This window comes from Lytechinus variegatus, chromosome 13 (assembly GCF_018143015.1).
Source record: "Lytechinus variegatus isolate NC3 chromosome 13, Lvar_3.0, whole genome shotgun sequence".
Lineage (NCBI taxonomy): Eukaryota > Metazoa > Echinodermata > Echinoidea > Temnopleuroida > Toxopneustidae > Lytechinus > Lytechinus variegatus.
This window is the reverse complement of record NC_054752.1, coordinates 8,731,698-8,749,805: the sequence shown is the minus strand read 5'-3', so window position 1 is coordinate 8,749,805 and position 18,108 is coordinate 8,731,698. Positions and strand designations below refer to the sequence as shown.

General features: G+C 36.4%; 1 protein-coding gene across 3 annotated transcripts; it reads left to right on the top strand.

The window, feature by feature from the left end:
* Window positions 1–8,536: 8,536 nt before the first annotated feature.
* Window positions 8,537–17,898, top strand: LOC121426339 (cyclic nucleotide-gated cation channel beta-1-like). Of its 3 annotated transcripts, none has more exons than XR_005971595.1 (3): window positions 8,537–9,166; window positions 11,759–12,330; window positions 17,316–17,898. XR_005971595.1 is itself a non-coding variant. In XM_041622607.1 (2 exons), exons 1-2 carry the CDS (start codon window positions 9,122–9,124, stop codon window positions 17,637–17,639), a joined length of 369 nt encoding a protein of 122 aa, XP_041478541.1. In that variant the 5' UTR covers window positions 8,537–9,121; the 3' UTR covers window positions 17,640–17,898. The 3 variants fall into 3 exon arrangements, 1 of the variants encoding a protein (XP_041478541.1); XR_005971594.1 differs by having other exon boundaries at window positions 11,742–12,330; XM_041622607.1 differs by lacking the exon at window positions 11,759–12,330.
* The last annotated feature ends 210 nt before the right edge of the window (window positions 17,899–18,108 follow it).

Sequence of the window (18,108 nt, the reverse complement as noted above, 5' to 3'; positions counted from 1 at the left end):
GTCACTATAGTAACTGTCGGATAAAACAGGACTTGTCGGATAAAACATCCGACAAGTCCTTTCATGAAACGCTCCCCCGGTGTACGTGTAAGGTGATTTGTTTCCTGTAGGATGAACGAGCTACACTGCAAAAACTCTGGTGTCCATTTAAAACCAGCCCGGAATCTATATGTCCACACCAGAGAAGTGTTAAACAACACCTGTCTGGTTTTGGTCTAACACCAGATAGGTGTTTATACAACACCAATTCGTGTAAAAACAGCATTGGTTTGATTCCAATCTGGTGTTGTTTCAATACTTCTCTGGTGTGGACATAATAGATTCCGGGCTGGTGTTAAATCAACACCGGAGTTTTTGCAGTGTATCTTAAACTTTAAGCATGGAAACTGAGACCAGAAAACTCACGAGGCATGGCCGCATGGACCTGTGAAAGGGATGGTTTGTTAACCGCAAAAAATGTAAAATCACTTCTTCTTCTTCTTTGTGAGTCCACACAGTGGACTATGTGGAATTATACACACTGTTAAACATTATGGTCAAATTTATAGTGCAACACTGTAAAAACGCTGTTTAAAATTTCAAGCACGCTGTTTAAGCCCGTCACTCTAACAACTACTGTTTAAACTTTTTGAACAAATGTTTAGACTTGTTAAGCAACTGTTTGAACTTTTTAAACAAGTTGTTTACAAATTTTAAACAATTACTAAACAGTTTGAATAACCTGTTGTTAGAGTGACAGGCTTAAACAATTTACTTTTTTTTACGGTGAAAGGAATTCCACACTGTGTATACCCCTATAATGTGGATGTTCACAGCGTGTTGGCGTAGCAGAATATTGGATTATATATGTGATTCACACTTTCACGTTGAAATGCTCAAATTTGTAGGTGTGAATGGGATTTAACATTGTGTTCCATACTGTGAACACACTTTGGCGTACACTGTGGGAGACTGTATTCTGTACAGTGGGGATTATTTATCTTCTCCTTTTTCTTCTTCTTCTTCTCCTCCTCCTTATTTTTCTTCCTCTTCTTCACTTCTTCTTTTTCTTCTTCTTCTTCTTTTTTTTCTTCTTCTCCTCCTCCTCCTTATTTTTCCTTCCTCTTCTTTACTTCTTCTTCTGCTTCTTCGTCTTCTTTTTCATCTTTTTCCTCCTCCTCTTCTTCGTCATATCTTCTTTCTCATCTACCCATTTGTCATCTCTCTCTATACTTATTTTTCATCTCAACTTCTTTCTTCTCTCCTTGGTATCCTCTCCTGTTTCCTCCATTTTATTCCTTTGATCTTTTCTTCTCCAGTTTCTTCGTTATTGTATCCTTTTCATCTGTTTATCAATTATCTCCCTTTTTATATGTTACCGTTCGCCCTTCTCATTCTTTGTTTAACATGTTCCCCACTTCACTTCGTTTAGTGTTCCGACTCCCATTTATATTTATATATGCATATATATATATATATATATATATATATATATATATATATATATATATATATATATATATTCTCATGCACTATTAATGAAATTACGATAGAAATTATTCTGATCGTAGTCACGATCTTGGAAACATTGAGTTTATGAGACCTTCAGTCCTATTTTCTGTTCTATTCTTTTCGATAGTATAATAATATGTCTCCTTTAAGCCTTGTCCATAACCCTTTACCGCAATGTTTCCATCTACCTGTCAATATAAAATATTTATGATCACATCGCATGATCACGTGATTCCATTACTTCGGTTCAAACTATAGATCGTGTCTCGAAGAGTGATCCCATGTCCATGTGCTAGCCCTGCATGCTTTCATCATCACCTTCTAATTAATTTATTTTTCTTCCTCAGAATTGCCATGTATTTGGCAACCAACGAAAAAAATCTCTAAACAGAAATAGCCTTTGTTTTTAGTCTAAGTTATCCCATGCTCTCGTTATTGTGCATTGTTCAGTTTGTCTCGGAATATTTTTATCCTGCCCTTATGTGTTCCTAGAAACTTGATACTCGTAATCATGTTCTCATTTATTTGAACGTGTTGCTTTCTTTCCTTGCCTACAAATCCATTTATATGAACACTCTAAAAAATATTGGGTAAAAGTGCTCCATGATGGTAATTATGTGTTCAACCAATATGGGGCATTTCTTTGGGGCATTTTTATTTATCCAGTGTGATGAAAATTTTGCCCATTTCGAAGTAATTGCTGCTTATGTTTTTTAACCTTACTGGGCAATATGCTTCCCGCATTCGGTAAAATACTGCCCCAAATTGGTTGGACACATTATTTTCCTCGTGGTGGAAAAAATTTTACCCAATATTTTTTTTTACAGTGTATCCGTTACCATCCTGTCCGTATCACATCCTATCCAGTTAATTTTCAATTTCTATCACTTTGTTTGTCCCTTTTCCCGGTACTCATTTCCTCTTTCACATTGAAATATCTTTTTCCCTGTGGCGATGTTGTGGCCAAGTGGATTTATACCCAGACTTTGAAGCAGAGGGTCGTAGGTTCGAATCCCAGCCATGACGTAATCTTATTAGCAAGAAATCTATTCGCAACGTGCTGCATTCTATCCAGATGAAGTAAATGGGTACCGACAGGAAATATATTATTCCTCAGAAAGCTCTGCGCACCGGATAAGGTTGAAAAGCTTAACAGGGGTAATGTACTAATTATCGTCATTAGTACTATTATTTCTTCCCTATTTTCGATGCTATCTTAATTTCTATACACCATTTGGACCAGATTCTCCATTTCCCCATCCCTACAATCATGATAATTGTGTTCATTTTTATACATGTTGCTTTCTTAATTCCAAATTTTCTCGCCCTCCTTTTCTACAATAACTGTCCTTTTCTCCATTTATGTAGTCTTTTCTCCCTCTTCGAACATTTCCAATTCACTTTTTTACACAATGAAATGAAATACAGACCCTTTATTGATTCTTATTCAATTATTGATTGATTAATTTACCAATTGAATTCGAATTAATTGATTTCATTCACCTGACCTTAAAATTTCGTTTTATAAAATTATATACAGTGATAACATAAACAATGCTTGATTGATTGAATTCATTCTTGAGTTCAAGACGTGAACACACACACCCAACAAAAAGAAGCATAAGACATTAACGAAAAAACATACATAAACACATTTTTATATACGAATGAGTTTATTTCAAGTACAAGAAAATATATCGGAAAACAATAAAGTAACTTCTTTTACTAGAATGAACGCAGGAGATCGTCATCGTGAGCTTTAACTTTCTGTCCTTGGTCCTTCTACATACCTCTTTTTTATTTTGTATTCCATCTCTCCACCCTTTCCTTTTACCCCACTGCCCTTCTTCCTCTCAACACCCGTCACTGTCACCCAATCTAGGTACTCGTCTGGCAGCTGCCGTTGCCTAGCAACCTGGGATTCGTTGCTAGGTGACAAGCATTACGTTCATCCGGACTTCTCCGCATCGCTCTTCTTCTCTCCATTCCCCGTATGCTCACCGGTTGCAAAAGCTGTAAGTACATACTTCATCCCTACCGAAAGTGGTTGCGGGAAATTGCGCCATTAGCATAGAAGCGAGTGGTTAGGATAGCAGTTTAGTACTTTAATGTAAAATGCATCATAATGCGGGCAATATCATGAATATGCCGTTAATTTAAAGAAATGAAAAAAAGTAAAAAGCCGTTAAAATACCAACACACACAATACATGTTTTGTCAGAATCATGCGCATCTTGGTTTTTATCATGATTGTAATTTGTGGTAGACTCACCGACATCGGGAAGATCTTTAGACGGCTTAATTGAACGATCAATTAATTTGCGCTTGTACTGATTATAAAATTAAGTGGTTTTTACAAAGTCTTTCAATCCCATACAAACAATTTATTTTTAGTAACCGCATTAAATGGGGGCGGTTTTGATAAGACCACACAATTATCGTGAAAAAATCTTAATATATGATAAAAAATATAATGTTAAAAAAGAATGAGTCTATTTCAATGTGTTAAGCTATTTTCAGAGTGATAAATGAATAGATAAGACTACACAACTTACTTCCGCATCTTAACTTTCAAGCCACGACAATTCATTGTTCCAACAGTTTAACTTGTTACTGAAAAAACTATGACATCACAATGTCATTTCTCATCTTTCAAATTAGTCTTCATAACAAATTTAGTGTTTTTAAATACCGTTTTTTACTTTATTGTACCTCTTTGCATGTAAGTAATATTGGTTTGTCAAATGTTGGCTTGGATTTTTTTCCGTTTCTGTACTTTGTATGTTTTCACGTATATGTGCATGAAAATAAATGGATAATTAGAAACATTAGAAGCCAACATCTTCATTTTTACAAAATGGTAATTGGGATCCTAATCAGGTGATTGGCTGAAATCAATCACATGACCAGTCATTTATTTTTCACTGACAGGAAAATTTGCTCATGGCTGGTACTAACTGTCCATTGTCCACAGTGTTTGGTAATGTATGTTGGTAAGAAAAAAAAGGTATAATTATATATATATGTATATATATATATATATATATATATATATATATATATATTCTGGCAATTATTATCCAATTGAGCAAATCTATTACCGAATTATTAGATATTTAGTACCAAATTGGGTCAGATTTTAACCAATAGTTGTGTGGACAGTATGTTGCCCAGAGTTTGTTAAAAGTTTGGCGATATTTGCCCAACTATTTTCAGAGTGTTTTTCTTTATTGGCCGCTAAAGATGATGATCGCTTATCAAGTAACAATATTAAACACATCTTAATGGCATGTTACATAAAGGAAGAATTGTAAGAGAATCATTCTTATTCATCTGTTTGTTCGCAACTCCAGAGAGAGAGAGAGAGATTAATGTAAGATATTATACATGTAAGTAAAGAACTACTATGTTTTGAGAAGAATAGAATATTCTAGCATTAATTTTACACATCAGGGCTCCGTAACACAAAGATTAGCGACCAATCGCTCAATGAACTGACTAATCAATATCAATGTTACACGCGCATTAGGTTCAAAATACTGACCAGGGACCAATCAGTGGAGTTCTTTCATATTTGCAATTCATCCCAAACCTTTGCGTTACGGAGTCCAGGTGCAATTGAAAAAGGGGGAACATTACGATTGTTCATAAGGTACCCAGTGCGTACAATAGGGTCATTTGTATACCACTATTGCAATAACAATAATGAAGATGAAATTTATATCATTATTATTGATTTTATTGCTTTTATGGACAAATTAATCTTTATTTTTCTTACGAAGTTACCTCATCCACGTATCCATCGGTCTTCGGGGACAATGAATGAAAACTACTTTCCATCAAATAACCTTTGATGTAAGTCAGACGAATGAACTATAGAAGTGTGACTGTATCTACCAAATGGAAAAAAAATCACTGTTGAATTTTCTCTATGCCTGTCCCCGCCCCGAAAATAGAATGATTTTCCTCCACACTCACAAATCTTTGCCATTAGGCTGATTGAAGAATAAAGCCTTTTTTTGGCGAAATACGGGTGAACAAAACTTATATACTTTTCACACTACAGTTCCTTAACCCCATACTATCCTTAACCCCGGACTAATAACCCCATACTATCTTTTTTTTCGATTCACACTATTTTTTTTAACCCCATACTATCTGCTCAACTGTAGTTAATGCCTTAACCCTGGACTATCCCTCAGCTCATGAATATTGATGATCTTACCATACAGAGCGTGATTAACGTGCAATTCGACTTTTGTGATTGGCTAATGCTTAGCCCCACTTTCCTTAGCCCTGTTTCGTTTTCACACTGCATCTCTTAGCACCGCAATTGTGGTGCTAGCACCACAATAAGCCGGCTAACCCTGCTTTTTTTTGCAGGGCCAGATAGTACCGTACTATTTATCGTGCTAGCCCACTTTGCTAAAACGTAGTGTGAAAACGAAGTGGGCTAAGCTTAATCCGGGAAATTGGTGGGGCTAAGACCCCCCCCCTTAGCCCCACCAATTTAGGACAAAAAGTGCAGTGTGAAAAGCATATTACATGACTATTACCAAGAAAGATATTATCATGACGTCTTCTTAGATGTTTATTTCCTGTTATGTACCTATCTTCAAGGGATGGGAGTCGCCGATTTGTCTATACTTGGAGAACAACCAAGTAAGTCCGTTACCAGGGCGACGGGTGTAGTTAACGGTAAAGATTTGTTGTCTGGATAACGGGAATAACCTTTCCAAAGATTCCAATATGTGTACGTGCGAAAAAAAAAATGCTTAAAATGTGAGCGCAGATGCCCTAACTCCAGTGCGATTTGATATATTATGGTACTTCCACTAAATGAAGGTTATCATTCACAGCCTAAAAGTTTTTAGAGTTTGTGGCCATTAAACCAGAATAGCTTAAGACACTCTTTCCACAAATTTTAGTGAATGTTCAATCACGTTGATGTAGTTATTCCTAATTCGGTTTTATTTATTTTACTTACTTTCTCACGTGTCTATGCACACTTGTTTTGAAACATATACAATTGGAGAATTGATAGATTATAACCAAATCAAGTAAAAAAATGATACAATATGCCCTCACACTTCCAAATTCTTTTTTTTTGAAAAAAAATCTTTTGTTTCATCACGCCTTTAATTCTACGTAATCGATGCACTTTCATTATTTTAATTTTTACTATAACAGTGTCATTAATGAAATGGGCTAAGCTTAACCCCGGGAAATTGGTGGGGCTAAGACCCCCCCCCCCCTCCTTAGCCCCACCAATTTCCCGGGGTTAAGGAAAAAAAGTGCAGTGTGAAAAGCATAATAATATCTTGCGTGTTTCATGTTGAGATTGAAGTACTGTTTATCATTAGGAGTCGGCCATTCTCTTTTAATTATGCAATGGAAGTGATTTTATAAAAACTGATTGCTAAGAAAGCATGAATGCCTGCAACCAAACGACTGACGGCTTCAGGTTTCCACCGAGGGACCTGGTAATGAGGATTTACATTCCCTAGTAAAGGACGCTGGCGTATTGAACCATGCAGGGTCACTGGAATACGAACCCCCTGCTGTACCGACTGAGCTTTCGCGCCTCCTCTGAACTAATATTGTTTTATGACGGGGATCATTGATTTGGCCATTCAAATGTAATTTATTTTAATAAATACATAAAAGTATCACTATAACTTTTAATTTTCACATGCAGTGCTTCTTAGTGGATCCCTTCCTTTCCATTCACATTTGTAATTATTTTGTTATTAGATTATGCTATTGTACAATAATTATTAATGGATTTTGTAATCATAATTTAATTGATTTCTGTAATTTGTATTTTTGTGGTGGAGATCAAAAAATTTCGCAAATCCTGAAAAACAGATTAATTTCAAACACAAATAACCAGAGTGCGCTGATTCGCGAGTCTCGCAAAATCTCACGAGATTTTCTTTTAGCATTAGTTCATTCATGGTACTATGACGCCATTTACATGTACATACATTCATGTACATTCAGACAATCAAGAATGAATAACATTACATCGCAATCAACACGATCGATTTGAAAGCATTCCAAGGCTACACGCATATGTCCATCTGTAGAGGCAAACACGTACCTGACAGTGATTACGTAACAATGGTTTCTCGCTGATTAACGCTGACTAATTACGAGCCTAACTTGGACGCAATAGCAGGGCCGAAACGTGATGCACCGATTCATAATTCAATCAATTTCATGCCGTGGTGATTCACTGTGTTGTTCCAGTGGCAATTAAAAAAATGATAATCAATAATCAAAATATGTGACTCTACAATTTTTCACCCATGACACCCGCATAGAACGGAGAAAGATCAGAAAAACAAAATAATTTATTTCAATCTGGACTAGACAAATCCAGATTTTCTTCTGAAAAGCTCATTTGTTAAAAGGTGATGGGTCCATCGTTCATAAATCTTGTTGTTTTTTTTTGTCTGAAACCTCTAATTTGTTTAGTCGCTCTGACGAAAACAAAGAAAATTTGAAATTCACATGAAAACGTGAATTAAAGTGGCAAAGAAAATCTTTTTCTTTAACCAATATAGATTGGATATATTTCAGATTGCATGCAAAAGAAGCTTGGTCCACAATGATAATTTTTAAAAGAATATATAGAAAAAAATGAATACAAGTAGAAGGCCCCATGTCACAGTGGAAATTGACAAAAGTTGCCAAAAATTGACAAAATTGACCAAAGTTGCACAAAATTGTACAAAATTGCATAAACTTTTCACAAAGTTGCTCAAAATTGCGCAAAGTTGTACAAAGTTGCATAAACTTTTCACAAAGTTGCACAAAATTGCGCAAAATTGTACAAAGTTGCACAAACTTTTCTCAAAGTTGCACTAAATTGCGCAAAATTGTACTAAGTTGCACAAACTTTTCTCAAAGTTGCACTAAATTGCGCAAAATTGTACAAAGTTGCACAAACTTTTCTCAAAGTTGCACTAAATTGCGCAAAATTGTACAAAGTTGCACAAACTTTTCTCAAAGTTGCACTAAATTGCGCAAAATTGTACAAAGTTGCACAAACTTTTCTCAAAGTTGCACTAAATTGCGCAAAATTGTACAAATTTTTCACAAAGTTGCAAAAAATTGCGTAAAGTTGTACAAAGTTGCATAAACTTCTCACGAAGTTGCACAAAAATGTGCAAAGTTGTACAAAGTTGCATGACCTTCTCACAAAGTTGCAAAAAATTGCGCAAAGTTGTACAAAGTTACATTAACTTTTCACAAAGTTATGCAAAATTGCGCAAAGGTTCACAAAGTCACATAAAATTGTACTAAGTTCCATTAACTTCTCACAAAATTCCACTTTCTGCTCCCTTCCCCAAAATGAATTAAAACTTGAATTCTAGCTGCACCATTGAAAACACTTGTGCGAAGTTGCAATGCAAAGCTTTGCACGTGTGCATTAACGTAATCGTGCACAATTAAACATGCATCGCAACTGCTCGAGTACCGGTACATGCGTGCGTCTTCACCGTCAACCATATTACGGTATGTCGTATTTGACTCAATTCAATCAAACGTGAATCTACAGTACATGCGCGCCGCTAGCTAGAGCTGAGTTATCGCAGGAAACAATTCTAGAGCTGGGCTTTGAATGCATTATCAGAGACCTGAAATGAGCTGCATTGACTTTATTTCGGTAAGTTTTGTTTGACATTATTTAATCATCAAAGGCTGTAAACGGGCTAGATCTACATCTCAGCCTTAGGGGCCCAGACCGGTATAGAGTCTTGGCTTTATAATTTTAGTTAGACCCTATGACACCCAGGCCAGGGAGCTCCGGCCCGCTTCGCGGGCCGGAGCCCAGCCCATCGCTCATTCACACTCCGACCGCTCATTCACACTCCGATCGTAACAGGGGTATTTATGGTTATCAATACGAGTCAAGTAAAAGGTGGAAACATAAATTAAGCACTTACATGTATTATATGGATGATGGTCTTACTAATCTAAGGAACAATTTGTATATAGTGTATATGCGTTCGTTTTTGGACTTATTTTCATCGAGCTTTGCTACGAGCAACACGTTTAATTAGCCGATAGACAACCAACTGTTGTGCGACGATACTCCGTGGAGGTTTATGCACACTACTGGATAAAGAAGGACAGCATCCAGACATCGGGTCAAAGGCTCGAACCTAAAAAAACACGATAAGTCAGTAGAGGCCGGCGCACGGCCAATATTGGAGACCGTCTCCAATGTGGGAGATTATCTCCAATATCAGAGACTTTTGTAAAGAATTTGGGTATCCAATTTCAGAGACAGTCTCCAATAGTGGAGACCAATTTCCTTTGATTACATTTGCTGCAAAAGGATTACCTTGGCGGCAAATAAAAATGTGATAAGCAGATTCCTCGTGAAAAATTACCCCTTTTCACCGTCTACTTTAAAAATTCATCGTCTACTTTTGTTTTGATAAGGATTTTTGTTGTCAATCACACACAAAACAAATGGGCTTCTGACCTCAGTGAGACAAAATTTCGGGTGGAAAAAATCATGCTTTTGTTGGTGTTGTTTCTTTTGTCCTTTTACAAAGCAAGTCTCCAATGTGGGAGATTGTCTCCCCTATTGGAGAGAGTCTCCCATATTGGCCATGCGCCTCTACTGTAAGTTCTGTCGCGGTACCACTCCATCTTTCAAAATTCTATAGTATAGGGCCTACAAAATGGCAGATTACCGATTGAGAGAGAGACAAGGGCGCGTGCGCAAAGAAAACAGATTCGATCGAAATTTGATGAACTTCGCCAAATTCGCGCATGCGCCCAACAGCGCAGGTACAAGTCTCAATCGGCCGATTGAACGTGCACTGTTGGGCGCATGCGCGAATTTGGCGAAGTTCATCAAATTTCGATCGAATCTGTGAGCTGCTCGGTGAAGGGCCTGTTTTATGTAAAGGACAATGCTGAAAATTACATCAAATAGGATGTAAAATGGTAAAGTTATGACAGTTTAAAGTCTTGCTTAATTCCACAAAACACTTAGACCTATATGTCCACATTCTGGTCAGTTTAGAATTGAGGGGGTCCGATGACGTCACTATCTCTTTTGTAGTTTATTTTAAGAAATATGGAATATCATATTTCTTTTCTCATAAAACTTTAAACAATTAGGTTTGATACCTCCCTGAACATTTGGAAAATCAATTTTTGCAACATCAATAAAAACCTTATTGTCAAAATTGCTAAAATTGATATATTCTATATTTTATATAATAACAAACAAAAGAAGTAGTGAGTGTGTGATATCATTGGCTGTCTCGACCATTTGCCTATCACCCATGTTGTGCACGACAGATTTGTGAAAATATATGAAATTTTCTAAACTTTCTCCTTTCACGTACGATTTTGATGAAATAATCAACATGTATGCTTGTTTGAGTTTTCTTTGTTCATACAATTCCACTTTTTGTTGGGGTGTACTTGCTTACAGAGAAAAACCTCTACAGAAAATATATCTAGGTGTTGTGGATCAATCCCACCTCCCCGGACTATGAACCACGAGGTTCAGGGTTCAAATCCCACCGCAGCACTAAGTAATGTCCATTGGCAAAACATGAATCTACGTTTGCAACTCTCCACCCAGGTGTAAATGGGTGTAGGAATGAATTCCTTCAATGCTGTGAGCGCTTATGACACCTAGCTTAGCTGGGGTAATATTGTAGCGCCTTGAGCATCATAATGATGGATACCGGTATGTGCGCTATTCAACTATCAAATATTATTATTATTAGAACAATAAGAAAACTCAATCTATCTTTTACATGATTTTCAAAGAAAAATTAGCTGTGTTCAAACTTATAAGCAAATCAAAATTTGGAATTGATTCAGTTGATAATTATGCCATTCCGCCAGGGGCATTCCACTTGTTTTATACGAATAATTGGCTGAATATTCCAGAATATCAAATTGTCGTAATTATGTTGTGAATTGTATAATGTATATACTTCATTCAAACTGCTCATTTTGAACATTGGCTGAAAAGGGGCTAATTAGTTTTACATGCCTACACTACCTGAAATTGTCAGTGTTTCATCCTGACACATAATGTCTCTGGGGCATTAAGGGACACAAATATCCTGACTGGGTTTTACAGTTGTGCAACAGATTAGAGGAGCCGTTGAAGGCTAGCGGGAAGTTTGGGAACCCTAGTCTAACAACTAATGAAAATTGAACATTCATCAATTAGTTTATTAATTGTGAATGTTCTGTTTCAGAAATGTTTCTGTTACAGATGATGGAACTGAGAGAAGGAGAAAACAGATTTAGTTACTTCATCTCCAGATGTCATATTGAATAGCCTGCAGTTACTGTCCATTTACAACTTCATGGGTAAGCACAGAAAAGAAGCAAGAAGGGCATATTTGAAAAGAAGAAGATCAGCAATGAGAGAAACAAAATTAGCTGGGAATGATTTGGATGATACCCAAATGAGTCACATGAAAATTGATAGCCCAGCTAATGAAGATAACAGCCATTGCATCCAAACCAAAATGACTGAAAAACACACCCCTTTATTCTGTACGCCGCCAAAGTCAAAGTCATCATCAGCACTGCTACCATCATCGTCAAAGTCATCATCAGCACTGCTACCATCATCAAATATGTCAAATTCATCAGCACTGCTGCCATCATCAAATACGTCGAATTCATCAGCACTGCTACCATCGTCGTCAAATACGTTGAAGTCATCAGCGCTGCTACCTTCATCGTCAAATACATCTAAGTCATCAGCACTGCTAGCATCGTCGTCAAATACGTCAAAGTCATCAGCACTGCTACCATCATTGTCAAATACATCTACATGTAAGTCATCAGCACTGCTATCATCATCATCAATGTCATCATTCCAAGGAAAGTGCTAAATGACTGTCTTTTCACAAAGTGGAATGAGTACAGACTGTTATATAAACAGTTTACTCTAATCAAAAGACGCCTAAATGTTATAGAGCATGGAGAGGGGGGTGGAAGTTTAAATTGGTACTTGATGTGAAATAAACAACATTGATTGCTTAAGGCAAGTACATGTATAAGGGGCTAAATTTAATTGGTCTGGGATGTTGAATATGTCTATAAATGTAGTAGCCTATTTTACAGCAATACTCAAAACTAGAGCAAACTGATGCAATACCGGCTATCTTGAGCACTGACCATAGATGAATTAGGCTTTAGCCTATTGCATTTGTAGGCCTACAGTATTCTGTTGGGCTGGTGATTATCTACTGTAGTTGGTCTTACAGTAGACCAGGTTAGAATTTGAAAGATGTTCTTGATGCCTTGATATCATGTGACAGCGAACATCCTGTTATCATTTTTTTTCTTTGAATTTGGGACACTGTAATAGTGTAGTTACATGTATATAAACGCTTATCTTAAAATGGGATTTTGAATGAGTGCGAAGATGTATGCAAGAAGATAAAAGGTACATGTATTATCATCCCTTTCAAAATACTTGATGTTCATCAGTTACATGTAATCTTCCAATATAGAAAGCGGTGTGTAATTCCATGATTCTTTATCCTTTAGTTTGGTCAGAAAGAATGATTTTTAAAAAACAATTATTAGACTTATTAATTGCTAAAATGCTGTCCCCCATTATGTTCTGTTCTTTGCCTATAAGCTCAGATTTTGAAGTTAGAGAAGTGAAGTATGCAATTTCACTCGGGTCAAAAGGACGTTTTTTTTTTTAAGAATCCAAATTTGAAAAATTAATGATTCCTGATTGAGTATTAAATTGAGAGAGTACAGGCATGTATACATTCCAATCGCGGTAACATACTTACAGGAAATTGACCTTGACTAAAAGAATGTACTCAAATACAGCCAAAAGGGGCATGATTGAAAAACGACCCAGTTCTATTTAGCATGGTATAATACACTGTTTGGTTTCCTTTTTGTGTACTTGGGTAAATTGAGAGCTGGTCCTCTGCAAAAAAAGCCATTAAACGTCTTGTTATCATAAATATCGTCTTCTATCTTAAGATTTGGGATGCTGTTTGAGTGGAGCTATAAACGCTGATCTTAAAATGGCATCTTGAATGAGTGCGAAGACTGGTGCAAGACATAGTTATCAAAGGTATAATCATCCTTTTCAAAACGCTTGATGATTATCAGATAGTAACCTTCCCTTATGAAAAGCTGTGTGAAATTTCATGCTTCATAATCCTTAATCCCGCAGAATTCTCTGTTCCTTGCCCTAAGCTCAGATTTTGAAAATAGCGTATACAATTTCACTCTGGTCAAAGGGACATTAGAAATTAAAAAAAATCAAAATCTGAGAAATTAACAATTCCTGATAGTCTGATAGAGTATTATATTGAGAGAGTACAGGTGTTAATTTCTAACATACATTCCTTTCGCGGTAACAGACATGATATTGACCTTGGCTGAAGGAATATACTCGATACAGCCAAAAGGGGCATGATTAAGAATATGACCTAGTTCTATTTAGCATGGTATATACACACTGGTTTCATTTTCGTGTACAAGAATCCAAATCTGAAGATAATTATCAATTCCTGATAGAATATTTAATTGAGAGAGTACAGCTGTTAATTTCTATCATACATTCCTTTTGCGGTGACATACAGGAAATTGACCTGGGCTGAAGGAATGTACTCAATACATCCAAAAGGGACAAAAATGACCCAGTTCTATTTAGCGTGGTATAATACACTGTTTGGTTTCCTTTTTGTGTACTTGGGTAAATTGAGAGCTGGTCCTCTGCAAAAAAAGCCATTAAACGTCTTGTTATCATAAATATTGTCTTCTATCTTAAGATTTGGGATGCCGTTTGAGTGGAGCTATGAACGCTGATCTTAAAATGGCATCTTGAATGAGTGCGAAGACTGGTGCAAGACATAGTTATCAAAGGTATAATCATCCTTTTCAAAATGCTTGATTATTATCAGATATATGTAACCTTCCCTTATGAAAAGCTGTGTGAAATTTCATGCTTCATAATCCTTAATCCCGCACAATTCTCTGTTCCTTGCCCTAAGCTCAGATTTTGAAAATAGCGTATACAATTTCACTCTGGTCAAAGGGACATTAGAAATTAAAAAAAATCAAAATCTGAGAAATTAACAATTCTTGATAGTCTGATAGAGTATTATATTGAGAGAGTACAGGTGTTAATTTCTAACATACATTCCTTTCGCGGTAACAGACTTACATGATATTGACCTTGGCTGAAGGAATATACATGTACTCGATACAGCCAAAATGGGCATGATTAAAAATATGACCCAGTTCTATTTAGCATGGTATATACACACTGTTTGGTTTCATTTTCGTGTACAAGAATCCAAATCTGAAGATAATTATCAATTCCTGATAGAATATTTAATTGAGAGAGTACAGCTGTTAATTTCTATCATACATTCCTTTCGCGGTGACATACAGGAAATTGACCTGGGCTGAAGGAATGTACTCAATACATCCAAAAGGGACATGATTAAAAAATGACCCAGTTCTATTTAGCATGGTATAATACACTGTTTGGTTTCCTTTTTGTGTACTTGGGTAAATTGAGAGCTGGTCCTCTGCAAAAAAAGCCATTAAATGTCTTGTTATCATAAATATCGTCTTCTATCTTAAGATTTGGGATGCTGTTTGAGTGGAACTATGAACGCTGATCTTAAAATGGCATCTTGAATGAGTGCGAAGACTGGTGCAAGACATAGTTATCAAAGGTATAATCATCCTTTTCAAAACGCTTGATGATTATCAGATATATGTAACCTTCCCTTATGAAAAGCTGTGTGAAATTTCATGCTTCATAATCCTTAATCCCGCTTAATTCTCTGTTCCTTGCCCTAAGCTCAGTTTTTGAAAGTAGCATATACAATTTCACTCTGGTCAAAGGGACATTAGAAATTAAAAAAAATCAAAATCTGAGAAATTAACAATTCCTGATAGTCTGATAGAGTATTATATTGAGAGAGTACAGGTGTTAATTTCTAACATACATTCCTTTCGCGGTAACAGACTTACAGGATATTGACCTTGGCTGAAGGAATATACTCGATACAGCCAAAAGGGGCATGATTGAGAATATGACCCAGTTCTATTTAGCATGGTATATACACACTGTTTGGTTTCATTTTCGTGTACAAGAATCCAAATCTGACAAGAATCCAAATCTGAAGATAATTATCAATTCCTGATAGAATATTTAATTGAGAGAGTACAGCTGTTAATTTCTATCATACATTCCTTTTGCGGTGACATACAGGAAATTGACCTGGGCTGAAGGAATGTACTCAATACATCCAAAAGGGACATGATTAAAAAATGACCCAGTTCTATTTAGCGTGGTATAATACACTGTTTGGTTTCCTTTTTGTGTACTTGGGTAAATTGAGAGCTGGTCCTCTGCAAAAAAAGCCATTAAACGTCTTGTTATCATAAATATTGTCTTCTATCTTAAGATTTGGGATGCTGTTTGAGTGGAGCTATGAACGCTGATCTTAAAATGGCATCTTGAATGAGTGCGAAGACTGGTGCAAGACATAGTTATCAAAGGTATAATCATCCTTTTCAAAATGCTTGATGATTATCAGATATATGTAACCCCCCCGGGATGAAGGCGCTGAAGGAATGTACTCAATACATCCAAAAGGGGCATGATTAAAAAATGACCCAGTTCTATTTAGCGTGGTATATACATTTTTTTATTTCCTTTTCGTGTACATGCGTAAATTTAGAGCTGGTTCTCAGCAAAAAAGCCATAAAATGTCTTTACGCCACCCATGTCTTTACGTTCTAGTGGCTTTTAAGAGCGCAGGCAAACAAAACGGATTTCATGGGATACGATAAGAGAACAAACCTTTATCATATACATTGAATACTCTCATTCGTGACAATTGATTAGTTGCTTAGCTTTGCTGCAATTTTTTTTTCCTTTTTAAGTTGAGGTTTCAGGAATGTCTTGAAAAGTTTATTTTTTTTCCCCAATTTGCGTGGGAAAAGAGCAATTCGGATATTTCTATCACGTTGCCAACTTTAGGATTTTAGTTATTTTTTTCCTTTTCCGTGAACGAAGGGTACTGATGCAACAATAAAAATGGGCATTTGTGTGGTATTTACTCTTTCTTCTAATGTAAGGCTGTCAGTGGGCCAAATCACAAGATGTGGTCACTTTGTACCGAATGAGTTAACTGCTACCATGCCCGCACTAGCTTATTTCGTTTGGCAAGAATCAATGTTCTATTTGCTCATGTGTATTTGGAGGCCCAGTCTTATACTCTTATAGATTTCTCCTATGGACATTATGGTTTTATTCATTTTCAAAATTTCTGAAGCAGAAGAAGCACAGTGGTGGGGACGGGTCAGGGGGAGGAGACCCCAGAATAAGTTAGGTGTGTTCATATCTACCACTGATAACAGTAATTATATTGTAAGCATCCCGAGTATTATACAGGGGCGGATCCAGCGTTGTCCAATAGGGTTGGCCGGATTTTTATCATTATTCTTATAACATTGGAAAATAAAACCAACAACAACAACAAACATAATTGAAATTATGTCTCGTTCCAAGTCTTGCAGCTGGTTCCAGTGTGCAAAAACACCTAGAAATTGATGACATTTGAAATGTCAAGTTTTATTCCCAATAACTGCTAATTGAATTATTGGGGGAGAGACATGTGTCATGTAGGCCTATTTATGGTATAAATGTTTTTGTTGTTATTTTCTGGAATGGGGAGAAGCAAGGTAAATGTCACAATGGCAAACTTTTATTTTAATGTACTCTGTTTTAATATCGCATCTATTTTTCTACCACATTGCAGATACGCAGCCCAGATACAGCATGCAGGTCAGTATATACAGAGTTGCCTGCAGTAGTAACTGGCAACCTGCAGGATCAGAATGACATTTACAATTTTACTGATGAAGACGGAGTGGAAGATATGGAAGGTGGAGAGAGAGAGGTACAAACAGGGCAGAATGAAAAAGGCACGCCAGGAGAACATGATGAAGGCGAAGGAGGTGAAGAACATAATGAAGGCGAACCAAGTGAAGAACATAATGAAGGTGAAGCAAGTGAAGAACATAATGAAGGTGAAGCAAGTGAAGAACATAATGAAGGTGAAGCAAGTGAAGAACATAAATGAAGGTGAAGCAAGTGAAGAACATAATGAAGGTGAAGCAAGTGAAGAACATAATGAAGGCGAAGGAGGTGAAGAACATAATGAAGGCGAAGCAAGTGAAGAACATAATGAAGGTGAAGCAAGTGAAGAACATAATGAAGGTGAAGCAGAAGATAACAATGAATGAAAGTCACAATTGAAATTGGACATTTAACAGAGAGCTGTGTAACTCATAAAATTGAACTTTATATTTTATAAATGTAACTATTAAACACTCATCCCTCGATCATTGAAAAGAAAACAGCAAACAAGAGAGTGGTATTAATCATAGACATAAAATCAAACAAATGTAGTTATTAAACACCCAAAATCAGTGTCTACCCTCACCATGTGATCTACTCAGACACAAAAAGTGTCTACCCTCACCATGTTATCATTATTCATGCTTTAGTGCAGCAAGCATAGTGATGTCATGTTCACATAATTTGAATGG

Coding starts and splice junctions, on each gene's coding strand:
- LOC121426339 (XM_041622607.1), top strand. CDS start 9,122: ATGCATTATCAGAGACCTGAAATGAGCTGCATTGACTTTATTTCG. Junction 9,167..17,315: donor GCTGCATTGACTTTATTTCG/GTAAGTTTTGTT, acceptor ACCACATTGCAG/ATACGCAGCCCAGATACAGC.